General features: G+C 38.8%; 1 protein-coding gene across 2 annotated transcripts; it reads left to right on the top strand.

The window, feature by feature from the left end:
• Positions 1-219: 219 nt before the first annotated feature.
• On the top strand, positions 220-21,482 carry LOC115731696 (beta-hexosaminidase 1-like). 2 transcript variants are annotated; one of them, XM_048279583.1, is made up of 15 exons: positions 220-720; positions 848-931; positions 1,192-1,227; positions 1,781-1,892; positions 1,988-2,058; positions 2,199-2,329; positions 2,901-2,917; positions 3,181-3,229; positions 3,342-3,442; positions 4,006-4,065; positions 4,984-5,017; positions 5,755-5,853; positions 6,700-6,759; positions 6,822-7,072; positions 21,034-21,482. In XM_048279583.1, exons 1-15 carry the CDS (start codon positions 355-357, stop codon positions 21,207-21,209), a joined length of 1,647 nt encoding a protein of 548 aa, XP_048135540.1. In that variant the 5' UTR covers positions 220-354; the 3' UTR covers positions 21,210-21,482. The 2 variants fall into 2 exon arrangements, with proteins under 2 accessions (XP_048135540.1, XP_048135539.1); XM_048279582.1 differs by lacking the exon at positions 21,034-21,482 and adding an exon at positions 8,066-8,507 and having other exon boundaries at positions 223-720.
• Positions 21,483-21,962: the final 480 nt, after the last annotated feature.

Raw genomic sequence — 21,962 nt, 5'->3', positions numbered from 1 at the left:
GGGTGGTATAGTAGGATCCCGCACTTAGAGTGAATCATTGGAACTTAAGCTCCTGCGTCTTTAAACCAACATGTTGGCGATGTACTTCTAATTTAAAGATATTGTGCGAATAAAAATAAAAATAAAAAGGAAGAAGTGGGAGTCGTAGGTGGACGGGCCGGTCCAGCCCCAACTGTTTTCCATTCAGACAAGCTCCTCCGTCATCGTCTCCAACACCCGTACAGGGAGATTCCAAACGCTATCTTCTCAGTTTCAACACTCCCTTTTGACGCCCAACATGTGATCTCCAACTCCAACTCCATCCAACTCTCCAAATCTCCTCCTCCTCCTTCGATCCATCCGCCAACCGCAGCCATGCCCCCGCCCGATTCGCCTCCCAGGCAGGTCCTCTGCCTCCTCGTCCTCGCTCTCCTCCTCCGGCCGAGCCTCGCGTCGGGAGGAGGAGGCGGCGGCGGCGGCGGCGGCGAGCTCGCGTACCTCTGGCCCCTCCCGGCGGAGTTCACCGCCGGCGGGGACACCCTCTCCGTCGATCCCGCCCTCGCGCTCGTCGTCGGCGGCAACGGCGGGGGCTCCAGGATCGTGAAGGACGCGTTCGACCGGTACAAGAGCATCATCTTCCAGCACAGTGGCGTCTTCTCCATCTTCAACGCGCTCAGGAAGAGGGCGTCGGGGTACGACATCGGGAGGCTGAGGATCGTGGTTCGCTCGGGGAATGAAGAGGTTCGTGCGGTTTGCGATGTGGATACATTTACTTTTTTTCCACTTACTTGAATCAGTTGGCGGAAATTTGCGCGCGCGCCATGTGAAATTTTTGAGTCGTCGGTTAGGGTGCGTCTTTCTTTTGCAGCTTCAACTTGGAGTGGATGAGAGCTATACTTTACTCGTGACGAAGAGTGATGGGAAGTCGATCATCGGAGAGGCGACAATTGAGGTAAACTGACCGGCTTTTGCAATTGAATTGTGGAGTTAAGAGAAATTGAAAAGAAACAAAGATTTCAGCCAAAACATCTTCACGAGTCCAATTCCATCCCAAGAGAATCACATTGGATAGAAAGCCTGGATCAGACAACTCTAGCTTATAGAGTCTAGTATACTCTAACAATCATAACACGGCCACGAGCACAGAGACATGTATTTGCATGAAAGCATGACACAATCACGTCGTAATATGCGTTTTTCTGTTTGCTGCAGGCAAATACTGTTTATGGTGCATTACGAGGGTTGGAGGTATGTGCAAATGTTTTTAAACTCTCTTCATGTATTGACAATTATTGCATTGCTGTTGTCATTGACTTTGGATTGCTATTGGTGGTAAGATGCTAGAGGAACTTTTTTTTTTTCATTCCCCCCTTTCCTTTCTCGATCTAGATATGTGCATTTTGATAGCGGTGGTTGTACTGAGAAAACTATACTAACACGTCGTTTCATAATTGTCAAACAGTTAGGAGCATTAACTTTGTGATGGGCAGCTTCCTAATGCTACTTCATTTGAAAATTATGGGAATCTCGCGTTTGACAGAAGTTTATGGTTTACGAATGTACTCATCAAGCAAGATGTAAGCTTGGGTGTAACAATCTATTGTGCAAACTCACAGTTCTTATCCATGATCACCAATTCTGAGTCAGAGACGTTTAAAGAACATATCTTATTTGTTATTTATCATTCAGTAATATGTCGGTTATGTTTCCAAGGTGTGATCTCTGTGTTAAGTTGATCCTCAAGCTGCATTTTGTTGGATATATGAGACTCTTTCTCAAACATTCTTTTACATTGTTTCAGACATTCAGCCAATTATGCACTTTTGATTATAGCACAAAGTCGGTGCTTGTACGCCAGGCTCCATGGTATATCCGTGATGAACCAAGGTTTGCATATCGTGGACTACTACTTGGTAAGAGCAATGATTTTATTGATTAAACTGTTGAACGGCGGACATCCTATAACATTATGTGATTTTTATTGGTGCCATTGCATCTTCTTTAACAGATACATCAAGGCACTACTACCCTGTTGACGTAATTAAGCATATACTGGATTCCATGTCATTTGCTAAACTTGTAAGATAAGACAACTTGCGATTCCTTCTTGCTGTTATTCTCAGTGCACTTTTCCTGAAACACTCTACTGATCACTATTCTATATTTTGCTCGTTTAATTCCCATGAATGTGATCCTCCCATGGGAATTACATTCAGTAGAATGTCCTGCATTGGCACATGGTTGACAGTCAGTCATTTCCTCTAGAAGTGCCTACCTATCCTAAGTTGTGGCAAGGGGCATATACAAAATGGGAGCGATATACAGTTGAGGATGCTTATGAAATAGTGAAGTAAGATATCCATTGCTTGTCCCATGATGGGCAAGTTTTTTCTTCTTTTTGCGATTTAATTATATACTTTTGTATGCTGTTCTTGATAATATTTTTGGATATCTCAATTGGGTTTACATTGGTCAGAATGTGATATTGCATGGATACATGAAATTATCCCTTGAACAAGTCGATTCTCTTTGATAACTGTTTCTTTCTCTCTCAGTATGGTAACTTTCTCATTGAGTCCCATTTTTTTTTCCCCAAGATAGAGCACACCAGAGATTGACTGAGAATGGTTTAGAGACTCTTATGGATGCAAAATTCTTTGTACATAGTCAATCTATAGCAATGCTTTTACTAGTCAGATCCTATGTGAAAGAACTTCATTACTAGAGGTAATCTGACATGAAGTGCATATGCAATTATAGACTGCCTAACGGATCAACAAATAACATGTTTTCCCTTCCATGGTGCCGCTAAATTGATATTTATGGTTTATGTCATCACATATTTTGACTTTATGTATCTGGCACCTGGCAATGTACTAACTTTCTCTTTTTGTTGTCATACTGGCTTTCCCGATATGAAGCTTTGCCAAAAATAGAGGTATGCTCTCACATTCATCTCTTTGTGGAGGTTTTGATGAATGCATTCTCACCTATTTCATTGCAAGTGTAGTTTTATAAATTTGATGCAATTCTTTTGAACTTGTTTGCTTGTGTCAATTGCTGCAAACAACTTGCATAAATCTCGTATCTTGGAACTGCTTCGCTATATGAGTTTACTATATAATTATGACTATGTTACTTTTATTAGCACTGTTAGTACAATTGTAGTGTTTGCTGATCACCTTTCTTAACTGATTTTAGGAATCCATGTGATGGCCGAAGTAGATGTCCCTGGTCATGCAGAATCATGGTAATCCACTTCTTTTTTGGAGATTTTGCAGCCTTTGATGAGATTATGTGGACATTTTTAAGTTGTATATCTTAAATAAGCTACCATATACTTCTGATGGTCTTTAATGCAGGGGAAAAGGATATCCTGAATTATGGCCTTCTTCATCCTGTAGAGAGCCACTTGATGTTTCCAAAAGTTCTACCTTTGACTTAATTTCTGGCCTCTTATCAGGTTAGACATTTAGCATCCTTATCTACAGTGCTGAATCTTCCAGTTTGCCTTCTTGTTGCTGCTTTTGATGTGTGAATTACCTATACATCTACTGTGACATAGACGTTTATACTTCATGAGTCCCTGAAGGAAGAAAGCCATGTTGACTTGAGTAATAAAATGTGTGAAACTTTGGTAGTATAAAGCTTTTCTCTTGAAAAACCTCTGCATGGGCAAGGCCCCTACTTGAGTTAGCAAAGGATTTGTTGTCACTTGTCATTTAAGGAATGCCTGAGAAACTAGATTCCTCTCATTAATTTGGGGTGGGAAGAGGGCCTTTTTTTTCTTTTTTTTGTGGACGAAAGGGAAGAGGGCTTGTTTGACGAGTCTTTGATATCTGACAACTTAATTAGCCATTGGCTTCTTCTTAATATTTCAAATGTTAAATTATGAAAGTTCATGCTCTACTCTGAGAGCTAGAATGCATGAAGTAAGAGTGCATTTTTCCTATTGATTTGGTAATATCTTGATGATGATAGTATCCTAGGCGCCTCTCAGATCTAACGCAAATCCTATTGTTGCAGATATAAGAAAAATCTTTCCCTTTGAGCTATTTCACTTGGGTGGTGATGAGGTTAACACAGGTTAGTGCAGGCGACTTTAGCATCTCTCTTTTTCTTTGGCAGTCATTTGTTCTTTTAGCAACTAAATGATCGGAGACCTTTTCTACCTCACGACTTTAGAAGTACTTTGCAAAAGTTGACTAAGGAATGTAACAGGGGCTCTTGTTTCTGTAACTGTTTCTACTCTGTGCATATGGGTTTTCCTAGAGTTTCGTTAGAGTGGTAACTTATCCACGGTAAAATGTGGGAAATAGCCTCATTTCCATCCCCTGTTATAGGTGTTAGCACTAGAGTAAAAAATGATGAAATTGTTAGGCTTTAAGAAGGATATTATCAGCTACTTAGTATCTGCTTAGACCTATACTTAAAAGAACTGAAAATCTGAATTTCAGACCAGAATATCGATTTTTTAACCATCAAAAGCTTCTCCTGTTTCTTGGAATGATAAATTTCAGCAAGTTCATGAATCGGGAGCTCAGAGAACATTTTAATCCCCACAATGTTCAAACTATGTAGATCCTTCACTGATTGGCTGCACATACAAGAACATTGAGTGCAGATATCAGAGAACTGAACTTTCTACTTCTGTAAGGACCAAGTATTTGTAAAACATAGAAATAATACCCACTGGTCATCCTCCGTATACTGTTAAAGGATGATATAGACATTATTGGAGTTGCATACATATGATGGCCATTGTATTACCAAATATGAAGAAGCTAACAATATTATCGCAAAATGCCACTTAATTTTATAGTGAGGTCAGTTGCAGCAATTAAGCAGTTGTAATTTCAAATGGTATCTAATGGGCGAGTACATCTACTTGTGAAATGACAGCATTCTGGAATTTGAGACAGTAGGTTTTCCTGTTTCTCTGGTTTTAAGTTTTATGATCACAATCCATTTAAGTTATTATCGTTATCTGTATATCTTTTGCAGATTGTTGGACATCTACTACACATGTGAAGCAGTGGTAATGAATCAACCACTTTACTTGAGATTTATCCTACTTTCCAGAAGTTTGTCCAGGAAATTGTAATTATTTTCTATGTCATCATAAACTAAACCGTCTCTTCAACCAACTCAATAATGCTACTATGGTCTTAGATCTTCTGCCAAAGCTATTGCAACAGACTTATTTATTTTATTAAGTTATGATTACTGGAAAGCCTTTCTGTTTATGATTGTGTTAATGAGTATGCAATGCATTCCCGTTGAAATGTTGTACTTTGTTTTCATTGATGTAGACTGGGGTCAGTACCTTGATTAAAGTATCTTCTAGCTTACCTTGAAAACCATGTCAAAGTTACAAATGTGCCTTAGAAATTAGATTTTAAAAGATTTGGATGGAGTCAACAAGTCTTTTCATCATTAGGATCCTCAAGAAGAGAGAGGGATAGTGGGGCCGAAACAACGTGACCTTTTCAATTAGATCTCTTCAGATAACTGCTGAAGTCTGGAAGCAATTTTCACAGTTCTATCTTTTTTGGTGTTGACTCAAACCATCTATTTTCAGAAATGTAATGTTTCTGTTAAGGGTTTTCCTTGAAATTGTGTGGATTTAGCACTAACTTGTTTCTGTTGTGATACCTTTCCTTGTATACCCCCCACCCGGTGCCCCCTCTCTTCCCTCCTCTTAATGCAGTCTACCAGTTCTTGCTTCTAGCAACTCATGTCAGATGCTGAACATGAGGGTCATTTTAAATGCAGGCTCCAAAATCATAACATGACTGGTAAAGACGCGTACAAGTATTTTGTAATCAGAGCTCAAGAAATTGCCATTTCCAAAAATTGGACCCCTGTCAACTGGTATGTACATGTACTACCACCCGCTGGTGGCAGTTTGGTTCTCTCATTGTTTTTGATTTAATCGAACATGTTATTCTCCTTCTCTTTGCCAATTTCCCTAGTTTACATCGAGTCTCTGCACCAATATGACAGAACATTTGTTGAAGAGGTGCATCTCAACATTGTTGCATCATTTAGAGACAGATTTTGATGGAACTGTCCTCTTGATGAGATGATATGTTGTTTAATGTTAAGGAATATCACTTCTGATGTTTAGCATATTCACTTTGTCATGCTGTAGAGTTAAAAAGAAAGAACTTTATTAGCAGGAACTTCGGGTAAAGTCAGCACATGGGCACTTATACTGTAGTGTTCTTTATGGTGCTGCGTGGAAGAGTGCTCTTTTCAGACTTGTGTAACTAGAGGTTATGTCATTAATATCATTGTCTTTGCTTATCAAATAGGACTTTCATAACATGTGCTTAAATTTGGGCCCATCATTTTGAAAAATTTTGGTGGATTCGCTGCTAAAATGATGTGGGAACTAGATTACAGTTATAGACGGGTTGTGGCCTGGAGATCCGGTTGACTGACTTCTACCTGCTCGATTTTTCAAGATAGTAAGTGGTTATTGTCAGGCTTCTGGCACTTGGTTTCAGAGGAGAGAAGGTTTTTGGAAAATAATAATGAGAAAGAGAACGTATGAAGGACTCCTAGGTAGGTAGAAAATGAAACTAATAGAGATTATGTTTGTCACAATCAGTATTCATGACAGTGCATGTGATAGTCATCCTAATTTTTTATTCTGCATTATATTTTGTAACATTTATATGTAGAGAATATAACATTAATTTGATGTTGCTTCAGGGAGGAAACATTCAATGCATTTCCCCAAAGTCTTAATCCGAAGACGATAGTACATAACTGGTAAGTTTTGATCAGTATTTAATTCATGTTGATTTCAAGCTAATTAACTTTTGTCACTGTAGGCTGGGAGCTGGCGTATGTCCAAAGGCTGTCGCAAAGGGCTTTAAATGCATTTTCAGCAATCAAGGTGTTTGGTATCTAGATCATTTGGATGTGCCATGGGATCAAGTCTACACTGCAGAGCCCCTCGAAGGAATAAGCGATGCTTCCAAACAAAAACTTGTGATTGGCGGTGAAGTTTGCATGTGGGGAGAGACAGCCGACACTTCTAATGTCCAGCAAACAATTTGGCCTAGAGCTGCTGCTGCTGCAGGTAAGCCAGTCTCTAAGCATCATTCTATACTGAAGCATTGAGTCTTTTTCTTCTCGGCACTCATCCTTCTTTGTCCATTTAGAGTTTCATTTGTTTTTTTCTTTTTGTTTAAATAGCAGGGAAATCCCTTTAGTGAATGTGAAGTTATATCTTCATCCCTTCACTCATTAAACCTATTATTATTGTCTACTAATCGGTGAAGCAGTTTTTCTACTTAATGAAATTTTTTGTTGTACAAAAGGGGAGCAATTCGTGGGGTGGTTGGTTTATCACCATTTACATTGAAGCCTTTTCAAACTTTGTTTGTTTCGTGGAAAATAAATAATTTTGAAGACATTTGCCTAAAAAGATCGCCTGTACTGTCAATGGAAAATGTTTTTGTTGACGGTAACAATTCATGTTTAAATATTTTCGTGAGCGATGAAAATAGTTTTCCATTCATTCATTTTTATAAGCAATACAATGAATCATTTTTATGAAAATGATTTCCAAATAGTTCGTTTTCCGTTACACGAACGGAGCCATGATTTTTTATTTCATGCTGCGGGCTTCTTCCAATACTATGGGAAGTCATAGAAAAAGAGATGGGACATGAAAGCACCGTGTGAAATGGCTCTTCTAGGGCATGGAAGTCCTCATTGCCTTTGATCTCCGCAAAACTCAATTTGCCAGTTCATGCCATTTTCCTCCTTTTCCACTGATGGATCATGTATGTGCAAGCCCTCCTAAGAGATCATTGTAGCCCCATAACGGTAGTTTTTTTCTTGTCTGAGCTTTCTTTTCTTGCCATCGTTAGGAGGGCTAGAGTGCTTCGTACTGCTTGTTATAGACACACCGCTTGAGGCTAGTACAAAATTGTAATAACACCATGAGCCCAGGTGTACTTAAAGCTGTGCATTCCTTCTTGATGACAGATTAGAAAATTGTTATTGCTGGTGTAATCATAATCTTTTTGCATTTATCCGTATTTATTGGTTTGTGTCTATTTTGCAGAGCGATTGTGGAGCAGGAGAGATGCGACATCCGCCGGAGATGTAAATACAACGGCATTACCACGACTACATTACTTCAGATGCCTCCTGAATGGGCGGGGGGTTCAAGCTGCTCCTGTCACAAACCAATACGCACGGAGTCCGCCGAAGGGTCCAGGTTCATGCTATGACCAGTGATTCTTTGAACGCCGCTATTCGTTTTAAATCTGTCAAATGCTGCTATGGCCAGGAAATAAGTTCATGAGATATTAAGAAGTGTATCCTTTCCAAACTTCGCTTGCGAATCTAGAAGTGTGTGTCTCTGGGTATAGAACATGGATGATCTAATCAAATGAGCTTTGCAAATGCATGCAGGGCAATTCCAAGCTCTCGCATCTCGTGCCCATAATCGGATTCGAACTCTTAGCCCAATTTATTCAAAACAGCTGACTTTCGTTGGATTATTAGAATGCTTACTGAATCTTGTAAAACGTTCTTTGCATATAAATAATCAGTTAGATTGAAAGTAATTCGAATGTATAAAGTTACTATAAGTCAACAATTGTGTATGAAATTATGCACATTGAGCAAGATGAATAAGCTACACACCAAACAAAATTTTTGTTGCAGTTCCGAATTGAAAATTATTAAGTACGTGGGGATATAAGCCATTATTACTTTGAAAATTGTTATCAATTGAGAATGTACGAATTATAGATAGGTAAAAAAATATGTCTCCACTAATTTAAAGTTATTATTACTTACGAAATATAAGTAGTTATTGATAATTACGTGCCTTTTTCTATGTAAAAGATAAATTAACTATAGATTGGTCAAAAATTGATTGGCTTCTCGGTAGCCGCATCGTCACTGTGCAACGCCATTTATTCACTCCGCTTGAGGTTGGGCAGCCATTTCCATTTGCGTTGGTGGCACCCTCTGTGGTTGCAAGATCGCGACCACCACAAGCTCCTTATTGGCTGCGTGGGGTTATATATGTTTTAAGTTTGGGTTTAAGTTTTTGGGTAAGTTCTGCAAAAAGAAAGTAGAGGCCGGAAGAAGTCTGATCCGAGACGAACCAAAACATGAACATTAACCTCAACATCACCGGGACGAACCAAAACACACACAAACACACAAAAAAAAAAAAAAACAAGAACAAAAAAATACTTATGTTGATGCCGGGAAAAATGATGATCCGACACGAGAGACTCGACTGGGAGGGAGACCGGAGACTGAGTGACTGTGCTAGAAATCCAGGTGATGTGTCATATCCGGCGTGCATTCGTTCATGCTAAACGATGTCTGGACCCAGCCGGTCCGTGCCGCTTGCTTCCTCAACCGCCGTCGGAAGAACAAGGCACAGGAGGAAGGGCAGGCACGACAAGCCACAACACAGCCAACACGCCCACGCGAGGCAGGGGGGAAGAAAAGAGCTCACCAGCCCGAAGAAGGCGACGAAGATGGTCAATACTCCGAAATACTCCAAGGCGCTCGCAGCCCGCGGGCAGATGCCATGCAGCATCATGCCGTTCCACGTGGCGGTGAACCCAAAGGAGAGCGCGATCGCGAAGGCGCTGGCTTGCAGGTGGGTCAACCCGTGGTACTGGTTTAAGAAGAGCCCTGTGGTCATGGGAACGGCGAACCCCAACACCGTCTTCCCCAGCTTCAGTCTCTGAAACGGGGCCGCTGGCGGGTGAACAGGGCCGGGCTGGGACAAGTTGAAAGTTGTGACCCGAGAGCTTCCGGTATTTGTTGGGCTCCTGGTTCCGTACGCGTTTGACGTGGGTGTGGCTCCGTCAGTGATTGGCAGCGAGACGTCTCCTTCAATGGAGATTGAATAGTCCGCCACCTGCCGGCGTGTTGGGCTAGCGCCATCGTGTGAAGAGGAAGCGGTGGTGCGGCTTGGGATCCGGCTGTTGCAAGACAATGAAAGCGATGGAATGTGGGAAGTGAGGCTGCGGAAGAATGTGAGGAGGCATGACCAGGTGCCCAAAGTCCAGGGAGGGGCCATTTCTCGTTGGAACAGGTACCTCTGCAGGATGATGGGAACAGGGTAAATCTTTCAAGAGGCTCAACAAGAACGAGAGAGAGAGAGAGTGTGTGTGTTTGGAAGATGGTTTGAGACTTGAGATTGTAGTGGAATCTTGTGCAGTATTTATAGTGCTGAGGGAAAACTACTGTTTTATAAGGGCGGGGACTTTCAGGCCATGGCCACGCAACTCACTTTTGCAAAAACTTCGATTTGACTGTTTTGCGTGGCCATGGCCTGAAACTTTTTGGGCTTATCATTACCGGGGAATTTCGTCCCTGCCCTTATTGTTCCACCGTATTTGTCTCGTCAATGCTGTCCTTATCATTACCTATTAATTTTGTCCGGATTTTTCCATTTTCGTGGGAAGAAAAAAGTCCTGTTAACTTGTGATCCAATAAAAATCGTAAATGGACACGCCCGTATCACATTTAGGGTGCATTTGATTAGGTGAGAATTCTATGATAACGAAAAATGCTTTTCGGACAATTATTATCTAAAAAAATGGTTAATTTTTTTTTATGTTTGGTGATATGTGATCAAAAAAGATTTTCAATGTTTGGAAAAATAACTTCAATTGACACAATTAAAAAAAAATCTAAGACTAAATTGATATCAATAAAATAGGCTTAGGACTTTTCCGACACTTTTCTCAACTTTTGGGTTTGATTTTCCAACGTGATGTTGGAATCAGGCTTCCGAATTGATCCTTCATGCCCTAGGTTTATTTCGCATGTATGTGGCTGCCAATTCTTCAATTCACGGGTCTTCATTGGTCGGTTTTAGATCGTTTACACACAAGTGTGTGTTAACTTATTATTCCACATCACTTTACTATTCCATATGCATTTCTTCCATACAGTTTTAGATTTGTTTACACATGAGAGTATGCGTTAAAAGAAAATTATATTGCTATGCTGCATCACCTGACAGCCAAAGTGGGATACATTCGTGATGATTAGCTTCATCTCAAACTCGTCTCAATTGACGCTTAGGGCCTGCATGGTATACACGGCCGGTTCGGTGGAACCGGCGGTTCCGGTTCCACGAAAAGGTGGAATCGGAATCGGCCGTTGTAAATTCCGGTTCCGGTTCCGAACCGGAACCGGTGGTTCGGGGCCGGTTCCCGGGCCGGTTCGGAACCAGCGGTTCATACCGGTTCCTTTTTTAATATTAATTTTTAAAATAATAAATAATAAAATAAACATAATAAATTATAAATTATAAAAATAATTAAATTGTACATTGTAATAAAATATGGAGGAAAAAAAAAAAGAGAGGAGGAATGGGCTTGAACTTAATGAATTATCATTAAGCGCCTACATATCTTCTTGGGGATAGAAGAATCAAAGCCCATGTAGTTCTTTTACCTTTGAGAACCCCAACTTACCTCATCGTTAATCGTCGCTACCCGTTATGGTACCCGTGGCGGTGGTATCTCCAATATCATCGCTAAAAAATTCGTGTTCACGATCTAACTCTTGGTGTCGATATTTCGCCCTCGTCCAATCGCCGACACAAGCTTGAGCTTCCACAGAGTCCGAGGTTAATCTTGAACGGCGAGAGTCCAAAATTAATCCTCCGGCACTAAATGCTTGTTCAACTACAACCGTTGAAGAAGGGGTTGCTAATATCTGACGAGCGATGAGGGCGAGAACCGGATAATCGATTTGATGACTTTTCTACCACTTCAGGATTTCAAAATCTGTACTATGTTCCGCATCACGAAACTCAAATTGAGTGGTTAAATATTTTTCTAATTCAGAAATACTACCTGTTGCCCCTTTTTTTTTTTTTTTTTTTGCCTACTCTTAAGCATATTATACCCTCTACTAAGTGAACTACCACATTCGCTACCCGAGGCAGTAGATTGTAAAGATCCAGAATCACTTAAACCATATCTACTACAAAATTCTCCATATAATGCTACTATAGATTCTTTAACATCTCCTAGTATATTTGAAATATCTATTGAATCTTCCAAATGTAAACAATCATGATAATACACATTCAAATAATCTTGTAAACCGTCTAATTTAATACGTGGATAAAAAACAATACCAACTAAATAGACAAGAGGAATTTGCAAATAATAATGCAACCATTTTTCTCGCATTACTAAAATAGTTCGACCTAATTCGATATCATTTTCATATTCACTAAAAACACTACCAATATTAATACACTCTATTAAAAATAAATACGTGGTAGGATAATAAATACCAGATAAAGTCTTAGTAGCATCATTAAAAATTTTCAAAAAATCTCAAATTTTCTTGCAAACGTCCCAATGTTGAGGAAGTAAAGTAATTTCGGGAATATTTTGTGAAATAAACATACATAATAAATCTTTATAATCAAAAGTTTGCCGAAGCAACTCGTACGTAGAATTCCAACGAGTCGGAATATCTTTTGGAAATCTTCTTGCCCTTCTCCCATTTTGTTTACAAAATTTTCCCCATGATTTCATAAAATGGGGACGACTCCATAAAAATTTAATTGCATTCTTTATTGGGGCGAGAGAAGTGTCAAGAGTTCGTAAACCATCTTATACACATAAATTTAAAACATGACAAGCACATCTAATGTGAAAAAATTATCCGCCAAAAATGGGTTTGCAAATATTTTCTAATTCGGGAATAGAAGCGGTATTTGCGGCGGCATTATCAAAACCAATTAAAAATACTTTATTTATTAAATTATATTCTTCTAAAATTTGCCTAATTATTCTATAAATATTATGAGCCGAATGTTTTTCATCAAAAACTCGGAATGCAATAAGTCTTTTTTGAATCATCCAATCATCACCTATCCAATGACACGTGACACCCATATAAAAATGAATTTGCCAAGGATCACTCCAAATATCGCTACCTATATGCACACGTCCATTGAATTCCATAAAAAATTTTGCTAAAGATTTTTTTTCCTTTTTTATAAAGATGAAAAACTTCGCGTTTAGGAGTATTTTTTGGAATAGTTGGCGCTTGCGGAACCAACGCAGTATTTATCAAATATTTCGTATTAAAATTTTCACTAGTATTAAACGGAGCATGATCAAGGGCAACATATTCAGCTAATGTTTATTTATAAAGTGCATCGGTGTAACGAAATATAGGATGAGGATTAGAAGTGGCGTACCCGGAAATTTGTTGTTGTGTATTGTCGATCCCCGCTTGCGTTGGATGTTTTTTCGTCAAATGCCGACGGAATGTTTCGTAGCCGTCTCCTTTCGTAAATTTATATGTTTGCGAACAATATTTACATTTTATATTATACTTACCTTCGCCTTCATCACGTACCTTGTCGAAGTGTAGCCACAAGTCGGATGTATTATCTCGGCCCTTCCATTCCGGCTCATTTGCCGTTGACGTTTCTTCGACACCGGTGGGAGGATGAAGACTTTCTTGTGTTGGGATGTGCTCGACGTTCGGAATCGGGACATAGTTGATATTATCATCGTCGTCTTCCCAACATGCATACTCACGAGGATCATATTCAAGAATGGGATACTCGAAATCTCCCATAGTCATCTTGCCCTTGTCAGCATTTCCGCTTCCACTTGCCATTTTTGAGAGAATTGATCGGAAATCCGATTGAGAGAATTGAGTTGGGATTGAGAGAATTGGGAGACTTTGAGCGATTTGAGAGGATTTGAGAGAATTCGAGAGATTGTTCAGAGAATTTGTGACAAAAATGAAAGAGGGAGCATATGTATTTATAGGCAAGAATTATTTTTAATTCTTTTTTTTTCCTAACGGCCCAAAGCCGTTTTTCGCGAGGGAGTGGCGGGGCCCGGGGCGAGAACCCAACGGTTCTCCGCCCCACGGGCCCCCCCTTTTTTTTTCCGTCTCATGGTTCGGAACCGGCGGTTCCGGGCCGGTTCCGGTTCGGGGTTGGAACCGTGGACCCGGTCAACGGGCCGGTTCCGGGCCCACGGGCCCAAATGGCACCCTCTATCGCATGGTAACCATTCTCATTCTCCGGTTCTGATTCTGGGAACAAAAAAAAGACGAGAATCACGTTTGGTAATGCAAATAAATGTAATTCTGATTCTGTTCCCCGAATCAATTTTTGATAATCATAATTAGTTTTAGAGCAAAATCCAGAACAAAAAAAAATTGGTTATGGAAAAAAGAATCAATTTTAAGAATTACAAAACAAAATGAAATCTCATATCTCTCACTTTTCTCTTTCAGTTTTCTCATCACTTTTCCTTCGACCTAATAAAAATAAAATAAAATAAAATATTAAAAAAATGAAAATTTTTAAAAAAATCACAAAAAAATTTAGAAAATTCCTAAAAATAGAATAAGCTTATATTAGGCTAGTTTGACCTCATTTTCATCAATTTGGGCCTAAATTTCCTAGATTTCATAGATTTCACTCTTCCGCAAAAAATGTCACGTAAGATGATAGCATCCAACATGTGGATAATAATATATATATTCGTAGCCGTGCGTCACAAAATGTAGACATCTGCAAGTGGAGCTGAAGCTAACACCCACTTGAATTTAGGACTGAAGTTGCAAAATGGTAGTGAAGGACTTGTACTTCATATCAAGGAGGATAATTTATTTATTTTTGTCAATGGATAATTTGATTATTCGGCTACCATATTTGTATGTATTTTGAACAACGCAATATTTAAAGAAAAAAATGAGTTCTTAATATAGGAACTGTCCTATGCTTCAATTGAACTTCAAACACAATGTATTAAAATTTGTGTTTCATTTATGACATGCTAAAAAAAATAATGTAATTTAAATTATTTTAGTGTGCATTGAAAATTAGTCTTCAATTTAGGATGAAATTTTATAAAGTAACTACATAGTTATTTGACTTAAATAAAAAAAATTAGGAAAAGAAACAGTTTTTTGAAACTGAAATTTTATGCGATTATCAAATGCATTCCGATTCTCTAAAACTCATCCAAGAACAGAATCGAAAAAAGTTATTTTAATCAGAACCAGTTTTTCGGAACAGAATGATTACCATGCGCAGCCTTTTGTGTTCTCTAAACCTGTCCCGGATCAGCCACTAGCATGAAACTCCAAAGCAAAATCGATAGAATAGTCAGATACCAGCACAAACTATGTTATAAATCAGAACCATATATCCAAATGGTTGTAGATCTATAACATAACATTGTAAAATTTTAATATCAAACAATCATAAAAATTTAAGATCTAGACCGAGGGAATGTAGGCTCGAAACGATGTTTGCTTGCGTCTTTGCAAAATAAATAAATAAATAAACCAACGACATACTTGACGAGGCCGACCTCCCCGTCGTTGGGTGAGGCTCCGTCCACCTCGCCGGCTGTCGCCTCCGGCCAATCGCCGAGGTCCAAGAACCGGCTAGAGGAAGAAGAGGGAAGAAAAAAAAATTAAAAAAAAAAAAAAATTAAACTATTATATCTCTAGACGGCCGGCGTCCGCATCAGTACTAGTCGGTCAAAATTAATCGGATGGTCTGAATTAGCATAATTACAAAAGATTTAGGATTGAACCGGCAAAAAAAAATTTGACTGAATTGGCACAATTGTAGAAGGTTTAGGAATTTTTTAGTAGTTTTTTCAGTATATCCTATGTGGCATGGAATTCTATGAGTTTTATGAGTACCAAGTAGGATTCAATCTTATGGAGACGTCCGATTACGTCTTGGCTTTACCGCGATATGCAATTTTTCCTCAAGAGAGACCTTTCAAAGTCTGCTGCTGCTGGCTCTTCTTGGCGAAGCTTCCCCGCTCTCTCTTGAAAAAAAGTGCTTCGCCATGGCAATAGTGAAAATTAAAAATTTGAATTTAGTTCATGATATGATTGAAAGACCCTCATCGTCGTTTTTATCGGATTGTTCATTAATACACTTTGCGAATCGCAAGTCTAGAAGAGAGACTTTGATTTGGAATGGGAAAGGTGTTAAAAAAGCCATAAACCAATAGCATTAGTGCTAATTTAATCCTAAACCTTTTATTGATGTCATAAACTTTTTGTATTTGTGTCAATTGAGTTTAACCGATCAATTTTAAGCTGAGAATCGTTGACGTGATGCCGATCATCTTACTTGGCATGACTAGCGCTAGCATGGATTTTTTTATAAAATTTTTTTAAATATATTTTTGAATTTTTATTTTATTTTTTTCTCTTTCTTTTTTGTACACTTTTTTATGTTATTGAGGGCTGGTGACCCTCAATTAAAAAAAGTGTACATAACATAAGAATAAGAAAAAAAAAGAAACAAATTATTGAAAATATAAAAGAACATTAAAAAAAAATGTCCACATCAATCCTAACCGTATCACGTAAGATAATCGACGTCCATGTCAGCGATTTTCGGCCAAAATTGGCCGGATCGACCGAATTAGCATAAATGCAAAATATATAAGACTGAATTGGTACCAATGCGATAGGTTCAAGATTTTTTGGGCACTTTTGCCGGATTGGATGATACTCGGATACGAGTTGTATTGGGTTGAAGAGATGTAGATGCCTATGTAGCACCAACATCGACATCGACATGCGACACGATACGATACGCCGACACATGATTTCTGAAAAAATAAAGAATTCCGACACATTGGGACACGTTATATATCAAATGTTTATATATATATATATATATATATATATATATATATACACACACACGACTGATTATCATTTTCATGATTATTTTAATTAAATTAATTTTATTTAAATCCATAAATAAATAAATAAATAATAAAAAGAGGTAAGAACGAATTTACACGAAAAATAGTGGTCCACCATTTGTTAATCGTGCGAGAGCGAGCTGAGAGGATGAGGGCATGCAATTAGGGCTCGAGCAGAGTGGCGATTAGGTGAAGGTTTTTTTCTTCAGAATAGTAATTTTTCATTAATTTACATTTTTACGCCTAAAAAATCACAATTTCCAATATTAATCCAACATGTCGGAAGCCAAACACCAATGTTGGTGGCGTGTCCAGCCCGTTGACCGCGTGTTCAAGCGTATTCAACATGGACATGGACGTGGACATGGACATGGAAACTTTCGGAGGGTGTCGGTGCTAGATAGGTGGACGCTAAAGCCATAAGTTTGTTGCCATTACGATTAGTAAGATCCATTACTGTAAAGTCAAGAGTTTCCTCCATCTCAAGCCACGAAAATCGTCGAAAATATGTGTTAAGTTTGAGCCTGTGAAGAAAACTCGATCCAAACAGTTTCCTAATCCTTAATGCCTTCTGAAATACTACATTTCATGCCGACGGCTTCTCCCCAATATAACGCGCTAACATTGCGGTGTAAATGCATGAGGGGTCGCATCCCGTGAACGCAAATGAATTTGAACTCTTAGCCCGATTTCTTCAAAACAACTCATTTTAGTCGGATCATTAGAATGCTTACTAAATCTGGTGAAAAGTTAATTACATACAAATAATTAGTTATATCGAAAGTCATTTAAATGTATATAAAAATAAACTTGTTACACAAAAAAATCTGTTGCAGTTTTGAATTGAAAATTGTTAATACACGGGAATATAAGCAGTAGAATCGCCCACACATGCCATTGTTAAGTTGAAAATTGCTACCAACCGAGAATTTTCTAATTATGGGCAGGTCAAAAATATTTCTCTTAATTCAAAGTTATTAGTACTCACGAAAATAACTAGTTACTGATAATCCCGTGCTTTTTCCTATGTAAAAGATAAATTAACTATAGATAGGTTTAAAAAAAAATTGAATGGCTTCTCTGTATTCCCATCGTCACCGTGCAACGCCACCGTTCACACTAATTTAAGACACCTTTGTAAACACAGTGCAAGAAATTGTCCAAATGGAAATTACGACATAGACCCCCGATCTTTGCTTCAACGTGGACAGGAAAATGCATGCATGAATAATTTGCTCACCACAAAAAATTCATCGCTGTTCTGAATTGAAAGTTATTAATTAGATGGGAACAAAAGAGAATTCACTAGCTCTAGACTAGCAAAAGAATATTCTTCCTAATTTTTTTTTTGTGGTCCAATATTTCTCCTAATTGACAGGGATTAATTACATGTTTTATTTATTTTTCCATGAGAAAGATGAATTGACCACAGTGAAAAGTATGTATTAAATAGCGTACACTTGATAAGTTATTAATGCCTCGTTAGAGGTGATCATGGGTTTGGCGATCCACAATGCCTGGTTAAACTTGTCCAACCCGAAAGCTAACACGAACAAATTTGGACAAGCAATTCCCTTCTTAAGCTCAAAATGCCCGCGTCGGCTCTTTTAGGCTGGGTCGTGTTTTATATAGAGGGTTTAATGACTTTTTAATCACAAGCGGCCACGCAAAAACTTTTAGATCCGGTGCTAGGCCTTAACCTTTCATTTGGTCATGTCTGTCACTTACACATTGAAAGGCACATAGTTTTAACGAAAACCTCATGCTGTTACTAATCTATTAAAGACTCACTCCTTAAATATTGAGGGTATTCATACCTTCTTCTTCTTCTTCTTCTTCTTCTTCTTCTTCTTCTTCTTCTTCTTTTTTGTTGTTGTTGCAATTGCACCAAGCATTATGAACGCTGGAAACTTAGGAAGGAATATTCCAAGAACGTCCTTCTTCATCTTGGGCCGACAAAAATCATGGCCGGTGGATTACTTGGGCCTAAGTGCTCGGGAACCACGGCCCAAATAAAGCCCGGCTACGAGGTCAAAGTTGTCAATCTGCGCCATTTTCAATCGGTTCTCTTCAGGTAACTGCTGAAGTCCGGAAGCAACTCTCACTGTTCTATCTTTATTGGTATTGAATCAAACCACCAATTTTCGCAAACGCAATGTTTCTGTAAATGATTTTCCTTGAAATTGTGGGGATTGCACACTAGCTTGTTTCTCTGTGGTGATCCCTTTCCCCGAACCCCTCCTCTTAATGTTGTCTACCAATTCTTGCTTCTAACAACCCACGTCAGATGCTGAGCATGAGGGTTCATTGTAAATGCAGGCTCCGAAGTCATAACATGACTGATAAAGACGCGTATAAGTACTTTGTAATCAAATCTCAAGAAATTGTCATTTCAAAAAATTGGACCCCTGTCAACTGGTATGTATATGGACTACCACCCGCTGGTGGCAATTTAGTTCTCACATTGTCTTTGATTTAATTGAACATGTTATTCTTCTTCTCTTTGCCAATTTCCCTAGTTTACGTCGAGTCTCTGCACCGATATGACAGAACATTTGTTGAAGAGGCGCATCTCAACATTGGTGCATCATTTAGAGACAGATCTTAATGGAATTGTCCTCTTGATGAGATGACATGTCGTTTAATGTTAAGGAATATCACTTCTGATGTTTAGCATATTTACTTTGTCGTGCTGTAGTGTTAAAAAGACACAACTTTACGATCAAGAACTTCTAGTAATGTCAGCACATGGGCACTTGTACTGTAGTTAGTGTTCTTTATAGTGCTGCGTGGAAGAGTCCTTTTCAGACTTCTGTAACTAGAGTTTATGCCATTAATATCATTTTCTTTGCTTATCAAATAGGGCTTTCGTAACATGTCCTTAAATCTGGGCCCATCATTTTGAAAGATTTTGGTGGATTCACTGCTAAAAAATGATGTGGGAACTAGATTACAGTTATAAACGGGTTGTGGCCTGGAGATCCAGTTAACTGGCTTCAACCTGCTCGAATTTTCAAGATAGTAAGTGTTTAATATCAGGCTTCTGGAAAATAATAATGAGAGAGCGCGTATGGAGGACTCCTAGGTAGGTAGAAAAATGAAACGGTGTGCTAATAGAGATTATGTTGTCGCAATCAGTAGTCAAGACGGTGCATGTGATAGTATATACTTCTTCTTTTTTATGACATTTTTATGTAGAGAGTACGACGTTAATTTGCAATTGCTTCAGGGAGGAAACATTCAATGCATTTCCCCAATGTCTTAATCCGAAGACGATAGTACATAACTGGTTAAGTTTTGATCAGTCTTTAATTCACGTTGCAATCACCGTAGGCTGGGAGATGGTGTATATCCAAAGGCAGTCAGCGAAGGGCTTTGGATGCATTTTTTGCAGCAATCAAGTTTTTTGGTATCTAGATCATTTGGATGTGCCGTGGGATCAGGTTACGTGTGCATCCCTTCCCTCACGAAACCTATTATTATCACCTAGTAATCGGTGAAGTAGTTTTTCTACTAAATGAAATTTTGTCACACAAAGTAAGGGCCAATCCGGGGGGTTGTTTGGTTTACCACCGTTTATTCTAAAGCCTTTTTAGGCTCCGTTTACTTCTCGGAAAATAAATGATTCTGAAAATATCTGCCTAAAAAGATCGCCTATATTGTTAATGGTAAACGTTTTTGTGGATGGTAATAATTTATGTCTAAATATTTTTGTGGACGATTTTATAAGCGATGCAAGGGACCATTGAAAGAAAAATGATTTTCAAGTCGTTCACTCTAAACTTTGTGGAGCCTAGATGATGTTTTTGTTTCACGCTGCAGGCATCTTCCCAATACCACGGGAAGTGGATTCATTGCCTCACAGACCGCACGGAGGAACAAGAAATGGAACATGAAAACACCTTTTGGCATGTGAAATGGCTCCTCTGGGGCATGGAAGTCCTCATTGCCTTTGATCTCCGCAAACCTCAGTTTGCCAGTTCATGCCATTTTCCTTCCTTTTCCATTGATGGATCATGTATGTGCAGGTCCTCCAAAGAGATCATAGTAGCCCCATAACGGTAGTTTAGTTTTTTCTTGTCTAAGCTTTCTTTTCTTGCCATGGTTAGGAGGGCTTGAGTGCTTCGTACTAGTTGACATAGACACACCGATTGAGGCTAATACAAAATTGTAATAACGCAATGAGCCCAGGTGTCCTAAAAGCTGCGCATTCCTTCTTGATGACAGATTAGAAAATTGATATTGCTGGTGCAATCATAATCTTTTTGCATTGATCTGTATTCATTCGCTTGCTTCTATTTTGCAGAGCGATTGTGGAGCAGGAGAGATGCCACATCCGCCGGAGATGTAAACACAACGGCATTGCCACGACTAAATCACTTCAGATGCCTCCTGAATGGGCGGGGGGTTCAAGCCGCTCCTGTCACAAACCAATACCCACGGAGTCCGTCAAGGGGTCCTGGTTCATGCTATGGCCAATGATTCTTCGAACGCCGCTATTCGTTTCAAATATGTAAAATGCTGCTATGTACTTTCGCCTGGAAATAAGTTCATGAGATATTAAGAAGTGCTTCCTTTCCAAACTTCGCTTGCTAATCTAGAATTGTGTGTCTCTGGGTGCAGAACATGTGTGATCTGATCACATGAGCTTTGTAAATGCGTGAAGGGCAATTCCAGGCTCTCGCATCTCGTGCCCATAAACGGATTTGATTTCTTAGCCAAATTTATTCAAAACAGTTGATTTTCGTGGGATTATTAGAATGCTTACTGAATCTGGTGAGAAGTTATTTACAAATAAATAACCAGTTAGATTGAAAGTCATTTGAATGTATAAAGTTGATTTAAGGGATCGATCGTATATCAAATTATGAGCACGATGAAGCTACTCACCAAAAAATTTTGTTGCGGCTCTGAATTGAAATTTATTAAGCACACATGGATTTAAGCAGTAGAATTGGTCACACATGCTATTCTATTACGTTGAAAATCGCCATCAACTCAGAATTTACGAATTACAGATAGGTAAAAAAAATTTCATAACTAGTTATGATTCATGAAGGTAGCTTTCAAACAAACTCGTAGTTAGAAATCATGTAGACTCTTAGAAATCGTATGCTGCCTCAACTAACTAGCAGCTAAGGAGACTCTTAGAAATCGTAGCAGCTAAGAAAGAAGGATATTCTTGCCTCGTTTGATTCCTTTACCATAAAATAAAAAAAAAAAGAAGGTTTGTGT

The sequence above is a fragment of the Rhodamnia argentea genome, chromosome 5, assembly GCF_020921035.1.
Source record: "Rhodamnia argentea isolate NSW1041297 chromosome 5, ASM2092103v1, whole genome shotgun sequence".
NCBI classification, from domain to species: Eukaryota; Viridiplantae; Streptophyta; class Magnoliopsida; order Myrtales; family Myrtaceae; genus Rhodamnia; species Rhodamnia argentea.
Note: the sequence above shows the minus strand (reverse complement) of the source record. Positions and strands in the feature narration are given on the sequence as shown.